The following is a 7471-nucleotide window of genomic DNA, read 5'->3' as shown; positions in this document are numbered from 1 at the left end:
GGGGGGGAGGGGGGGGGGGGGGGGCCATGGGGCAGTGGGGCAGCTGGGGGAGCGGACCTGGGCTGGGGGGCTCACATGCCTCCATGCCCTGTGCCACCAGAGGACCTGCCTGACCATGACATCCACACGGACATCTGCTGGAAAAAAGTCACCAACTACGTGTGCAGCCATCCCCTGCACGGGCGCCACACCACCTACACTGAGTGCTGCTGCCAGGACGGCGAGGCCTGGAGCCAGCAGTGTGCTCTGTGCCCCCCTAGGAGCTCTGGTGAGAAGGGCAGCCTGTGCCTGAAGGAGGGAAGGGGGGACACCTGCAGAGCTGGGCTGGGCCCCAGGGTAGGGGATGTCCTCACCTTGGAATCCACAGCCATCCAGGTCTGTGGATCTAGAACGGAGTAGGGCAAGTCAAGGCCCTGTCTTCCGTCCCTGTTGTTTGGGGACAGAGCGGGGGACAGAGGATGGCAGTCCCAGCACGCTCCCTCTCTCCGTGGGGCGGTGAGCATGAGCTGGGGAAACAGCACTCCAGGCTTCAGCTACCAGGAGCCAGGCCCAGCTTCCTCTCTCCCTCCTCCCTGACAGAGGTCTACGCTCAGCTGTGCAACGTGGCCCGCATTGAAGCGGAGCGGGAGGCCGGGGTCCACTTCCGGCCCGGCTACGAGTATGGCCCTGGGCCCGACGACCTGCACTACAGCCTCTACGGCCCAGACGGGGTCCCCTTCTACAACTACCTGGGCCCCGAGGACACTATCCCTGAGCCGCTCTTGCCCAACACGGCCAGCCGCCCAGGGGACCGCACACCGGTCCTTGAGCCTCCCCTGCAGCCCTCAGAACTCCAGCCCCACTACGTGGCCAGCCATCCAGGTCTGTGTTGCTGCAAAAATGGGGACGAGGTGGGCTCTGAAGCTCTTTCACTTCCATCTCCTCCATCTGCTCATCACTGTCAGCAGGGTGAGGACAGGGAAGGGAAAAGACCCCCAAGCCCCCTCACGGGTCACTCAAGGGAGAATTCCAAACGCCCGGGTCACACATTAACACCTCCCTCTGATGGACTAGCACAGGGGACACAGAGAGGTAGAGGGCATCACCCCAACCCCAAAAGCTGCCTGTGAGAGTTGAGGAGGGGGACAGCAACACACTCCCAGCACGCCACTTACAGTATGCAGGATACCCTGCTCTACGGGTTCACGCTTGTGACCTGAAGTGGGAATCAAGGATTTCTAATCATTTTAAAGGTCCACTGTGGTGACCCAGTTTGTAAGTGGCAATGACCCCAGCACTCGGGACTTGGATTCTAATGAGGTAGTTGGGCCTGGCATCTGTGCATTGGACGCGGTACCTGCCACGGCGACAGCCACTGCATCAGACTGATCAAAATTGCACTGAGATTAGGGACAGGGTCTTTTCCAGGGGAGGGGGGTTGCTTAGAGAAAGAAGAGGGTTAGGCAGATCTTGGAGGAGTTTTGCTTTGTGGTGAGTGAGGGTAATTCCCTTTTGCTACCAATCGTGTCCGCCCCCAAAAAACTATGTAAAGATTTTAACAAAATACCCTGCCACCAACCACAACAAAATCAAAACTGTACAGGGACACCCAAGCGCTCAGGAGCCCTGGCGTTGTGAAAGCAGTGAGTCCCAACCTCCCCAGAGCCCTCATTTAAAGTAAGCGTGCCTCTCCATCTAAAATGACACGTATTTATTTTTAAGAGTATTGCTTTTTGTCTCAGCATCTTTCTGTGAGAGTGTTATGATCCTCCCCACCCCGACCCCAGGAGTTCATTAGGGGAAACCCTCTGAGCGGAGGGCGAGGGCCCCAGGGTGGAGTACAAGGCCTTAGACCCCTTCTCTCTCTGACTCCCTCCTACCAGAGCACCATGCCGGCTTCGAAGGGCTTCAGGCCGAGGAGTGCGGCATCCTGAACGGCTGTGAGAATGGCCGCTGCGTGCGCGTGCAGGAGGGCTACACCTGTGACTGCTTCGAGGGCTTCCAGCTGGACACGGCCAACATGGCCTGTGTGGGTAGGTTTGGAATCAGAGTGGCAATGCCCAGGGAGCAGGACGGCCCTGCTGGCTCCATGTGGAAAAGTCAGACTGGCCCACTGCTCACTGAAGGTACAGGACTGAGCCTAGCTGGGAGATCCACTGCTGCCCCCTAGCAGGCCTGCCGGGCTCCAGGCCGAGGGGTGAGAGCTCCAAAGGCCTACGTTGTGTTTAGAAACCCCTTTCCATGGAGGTTCCCAGATAGAAGAAAGGCAGGGACAAGACAGCATGGCCACAGTATGGGCTCACTATCACCGGCTTTGCATCCGTGAGTTGCTTCCTTTTGGGCAGTGGCTTTATCCTCTGGCTGCCACATCTAGGATTCCACTGCAAGGCAGGAGTCAGGGCTTAGTGGCCAGAGGGGCAGAGGCAGCAGGCCGGAGGCACGTGGGCTCCCTACAGCTCTCTCTTCCCTCTCCTCCTCTTAGATGTGAATGAATGTGATGACTTGAACGGGCCTGCAGCACTCTGTGTCCACGGTCACTGCGAGAACACGGAGGGCTCCTACCGCTGCCACTGCCCCCCAGGTTATGTTGCCGAGGCAGGCCCCCCACGCTGCACCACCAAGGAGTAGCGGCGAGGGGTCAGTGCAGGCATTTACCTGGAAATGGGCCCTGGCCACAGGCGGGGCCTTGAGGAAGCTCTCCTAGTTGGGGAGACGACATGAAGACACCGGGCAGGAGGCCCTGCAGCCAGCTCCCAGCCAGCCTCACCTGCTTTTCATCTCCCCCAGCTTCGGCTCTGGCTGTGAGCGTCTGTCACCACCTCCACACCGCCATGCCCTTGCTTGGCTCAACCACCACCAAATGCTTTAATGCTTCAACCACTGGCCGTGAGGCCCAGTCTGCCATCTGTCCTGGCCTTGCTATGGGATGCTTACCAAAGGATGGCCCTGAACCAGCCCCTCAAGCTGTGCAAACATGCAAGGTCCTTCGGCCTCACACTGCACACACCCTTTTCCAGCCATGATCCACGTATCATCCTGATGATTCCACACCTGGATCAGAGGCTATATCTGCCCTGGGATGGTCCTTCAGAATCTATCAAGCAAAAAAGCATTGGGGGGAGTTTGGGGAGTGACTCCAATGCCTCCTCCCAAGAACCGTCACCACCACTCGGCAAATCTGGTCTGGGCCAATTGTGCCACATCTCCACCTTGTTGCCAGTTCTGTGGCCCCGGGGAGGGGCAGAAGATCCCCTCATCTCAGAGAAGCAAGACTGATACTATATTGCTAGTAAGAGACACAGATGAAGGGGAGCAAGGAGCCTGAGAAAGCAGCAAAAAGGCAATGTAAAAAAATATGGGGAGCTGATAAAAAAAGGGGGAGCCAGGGCTTTATACAAGACTAAAGAAAATATTCAGTAGCTTCAGGTAAATAAACATTCAGAATCTACCCAGCAATAGCTCCTGTACACCACAGCAAGGGCTGCCACAAAGCAGGGTGCCCACCTCAGAAGACCTCTGTTAAATACATACTGCTTCTTACAGGAAACAAATCTCTCCTGGGCTCTCCTTTTGTGGACACCAGTTTGATGTGCTAAAAATAAAGAGGTCTATTTTCTAGCTTATGAAATACAGTGTAATCTTGTTTAGGGGAAGCGAGATTTCCTATGTTGTTTCTTCTCTCTACTCAGAGGCCTCTGTCCTATTCCCCTACATAAAACGGCTGGCTGGCATCCCACTGAGTTTACAAGTAGAGACTCCCTCCAACCTCGGCTAGCTGGGAGTTCAAAACCATGGTGGAATAAAGAAATGTACATCTGGGCTCTTCTGTTTTTGTTTTTATTTCATATTAAACCAAATTTATAAACCAAATTTCTTGGCTGAGTCTAAATGTTAGAGATGAGGCTGTGCTACCCCCTCGCCAGCTCTGCCGATAGCCTATGATTGGGTTCCAATATCCAATAGGAAAAGGTTCTTTCCTCTTCTAAGACAAAGAAAGTTCTGACTTTGCATTTCTCTGATGAATGGCAATGTAAATGAACAAGGCTCTGTGTGCCTGAAGACATGGAGATAGATGAATGCTCTTTTCTTAATTTAATCTGTCCTGTCCTACCTGCTGCTCTGTCAGCCATCACAAAATAACTTATTGAATGCTTGCTATGTGCCAGGCCTGTGTTGAATGCTGTACACAAATTTCATTTAATCATACAACAATCCTACTTCCTATTTTTATTCCCAATTTACAGATGAGGTACTTGGATTTACAAAGCTTAAATAATTTGTTCTGTCTACGTCACTATACTAGTTGAGATGTTCTCAGCAGACAAAAATATATAGTTCTTAAACATATGAAAATATTCTGACCTTCATTCATAATACAAAGAAATACAAGTTAAAACTACACCGAGACACTTTTTTAAACTGTCAGATTGGCAAAGATTTAAGTTTGTTAAAACTCCTAGTTGGCAAGCACCTGGGGAAAGAGGTACTCACGTATATAGCTGACAGGAATATATATTGACACAACTTCTGAAGAGGATAATATGGCAGTGTCTTTCAAAATTATAAAAGCACTTACTCTTTAAATCAGTAATTCCACTTCTCGGAATTTAACCTTCAGATATATTCTTACCAAATGAAAAATGACATATGTAAGAGGTTATTTATTATAGCATTATTTGTAACAGCAAAAGGTTAGAAGCAATTAATTGCTATGGAGCCCTAATAAGAAAAAAAAAAAGTGGCTCTAAATGCCTGGGTAGGATTTCCAAAATAGATTAAGGGAAAAAGGAAGGTTATACAACAAAGTGACGCCTACGCTGCTATTGCTATTTGTCTAAAACAGAGGGGGAGAAGAATTGGATATCTGCTAACCTCATCCTTGCCACTCCAGCTCACACGCCTTATTTCAGAGAACTCACCATTCCTCAATATACCCTTCGGGCACTGCACTTCCTTAAATGCCGTTCCCACTGCTCCTCCTCCCAGCCCTCGCCTTCCTGCTCGCCCTTCCCAAGATAGTTCATGCATGTACACATACTTCCCTGTATTAGAAACACAAATGGCATAAACTGTGCATGCTGTTCTGCACTTTTTTTACTTAATACATACTTGCACATAAAGGGCTGTCTCATTCTATTTTATAACTGTATACATCTCCACTGAACGGATAAATCATAATTTATTTAATCAGTCCCCTATTAATGGATATTTCCATTGTTTCCTATCTTTTGCTATTAAAAATAATGCTGTAATGAACATTCTTGTGCATATGTTATTTCACATTGTATCTACGGAATTGTACCTGTGGGCTAAATTCTTAGAAACAAGGGTAGTTGATGGGGAGGGCAACAGAGTGGATGGGCACAGGATCGGGAGACTTTTCACTGTATTCCCTTTTGTGTCTTTTTGAATTTTGTACCATATGTCTTACCTATTCAAAAATAAAATATTTTTAAATACAGCTGCTGGACATAGACTGCTTAAATGCTCCCTCTCTTTATATACTTAATCTGACTATATTTTACAATTAAAGCCAGGTGATAATTATTTCAAAACTTCTTAAAGCAAACTTCCTTTAAACAGCCCTGCGGCATTTCTGTGGAGAAATGGCAAACAAGGATTTTAAAAGAGCAATCATAAACATCAAGGCAAGATATCTAGAAAAGTAGAGGAGTTTCCTGCTTTTGAGACAAACATGCAAGACCATGATAATGTTGCAAGGGACAGTGTTAGGCTCTGCCCACTGCAGGGTGTCAGTTCAGGGCCAGAGTTCACGGGAGGGCTACCCCATGACAGTCAGTGCTGCCCACTTCTCTGTATAGGATGCTCCTGCCAAATATCGACCCTCCGCTCACGCTTTATGACAAAAGACCAAAAGAATGGGGTGCAATTCTCAGAAGAAAAGTTAGAGAAAGAAGAGTATCTTCTTGGATACCTACCTTAGTAGTCCTTCCTAATCTCTTACTTCTGAATCCCTTGTAACTGGTCAACATTCCCAAAGAAACTAAGGGTGGGTGGGACACCTATAGTTTATATACCACTGGTCACTATCAATCATGTAACTGAAGAGTATGATCCCGCAACAAGGAAAGATCTGGATGTTGACCAAGAAGCCCCCTCTTTTGAGCCAACAACATAAAGATTCACACATAAAGCAGAGGGACGGCTCCTGTGCCTTCAGTTCTTACACGATTATGTTTGGCTACGGCAATGGTGGGGCACGTTGCCCCAGGCAGTCACTAGCTTATGAAGTTAAATAAAACCAATTCTGCAATAGATAGCGTCTTGATAACCTCCCGTCAAAGTAATAGGGAGGCAAAAAAATCTTCCAGCTGATACTGGAAGAGTATAACATTTTCCTAAATGAACTGCGCCGTGAGCACAATTTGTGAAAACGTGTGCTGCCTTTTATGGCCTGCCAGGAAGAGGGCATCTGGTCAGAAGAGCCTACGGAAGATCCTAAACTTATTTTACCACCACTTACTATCATTCCAAGCCAACTGCCCCGTCCCCTTGATGCTATCAACTCACCCTGCCCTGTGTTCTTAAAATTTCTACATTGCCCTCCTCCAATGGGGACCTCTTGTCACCACCTCAGGTTTCCCTATGAAGCTTTTCCAGTGCGATAAGGTGATTCCTCCCTAACCCACCCTTTGTAAACACAAAATTCCAATTCTTCCATTAATATGAGGTATTTACACATGGTCAATCAAAGAGACCCTGTTCCTGCCTAATTGGCCACTGGAATTTAATTGTTTTTTGAACAACTAAAGGTATTATGCCGGTGCTAAGATCACCATATAAATAAATAACCCACAAAAATATCATGGAAGAAGAGGTTTAACACCTCACATGTAACAAAATCTCTTTCTAACGAGGATGAAAGGCCTTAGTCTGAGCTGAAAATCTTATTAGGCCCAGGTATTGGCAGCAACTTTCAATGGCTTAGTAAACTTACACACAGACACTTCCACAGTATGCTGCTTTCTGCCCCCTTCCATGGATATCTGCTAAAAAAAAAAAAACTGCTCAGGTTTCTGAGTGTCCCTTTCTTTCATCTTTGTACACACTGCACACACGATAGGTTTGTTTTCTCTAAGTCCTAGGTTTTCCCATATTGAAAATGTAAGTATGAAGTTTCTGTCTCAGATATTTTGTCTCTAAATTCTGTATTTCTATTTTTCTAATGGTAAATTCTTTATTGAATGGCCTTAATTCCAATCCAGTCTAGAAAAATTTCAATCCAGCCCAGAAATGCAAGATTTGCTAACATGAACTTTTAGGCTCTCGAGGAAAAGATGGGTTTAACCAATAATCCTTACAGAATCAACTTGGTTGTGGTTTCCCCAGCATTAGCATTCATTAATCATTTGTCATGGTGGTGGTGTTTTTACCTTTTTTTAGTTGTCTGTCCGTGCAGTTCTGGCTGCCCCAGCTCCGTCACACACATACCACGATTATTTCTAGCTCTTTAGCTTATTTAAGTGCTATA

The 7471-nt window shown here is 47.9% G+C and overlaps 1 protein-coding gene across 1 annotated transcript in view; it reads left to right on the top strand.

The window, feature by feature from the left end:
- Window positions 1-2607, top strand: part of LTBP2 (latent transforming growth factor beta binding protein 2) — a 99941-nt gene extending 97334 nt beyond the window's left edge. The window contains exons 35-38 of the mRNA XM_007459734.1: window positions 101-268; window positions 580-861; window positions 1863-2012; window positions 2462-2607. Coding sequence (XP_007459796.1) covers window positions 101-268; window positions 580-861; window positions 1863-2012; window positions 2462-2607 — 746 coding nt within the window. The remainder of the gene's footprint in view (window positions 1-100; window positions 269-579; window positions 862-1862; window positions 2013-2461) is intronic.
- Window positions 2608-7471: the final 4864 nt, after the last annotated feature.

The sequence above is a fragment of the Lipotes vexillifer genome, unplaced genomic scaffold (genome assembly GCF_000442215.2).
Source record: "Lipotes vexillifer unplaced genomic scaffold, Lipotes_vexillifer_v1.1 scaffold39, whole genome shotgun sequence".
NCBI classification, from domain to species: Eukaryota; Metazoa; Chordata; class Mammalia; order Artiodactyla; family Lipotidae; genus Lipotes; species Lipotes vexillifer.
This window is presented reverse-complemented; position numbering and strand designations above follow the sequence as displayed.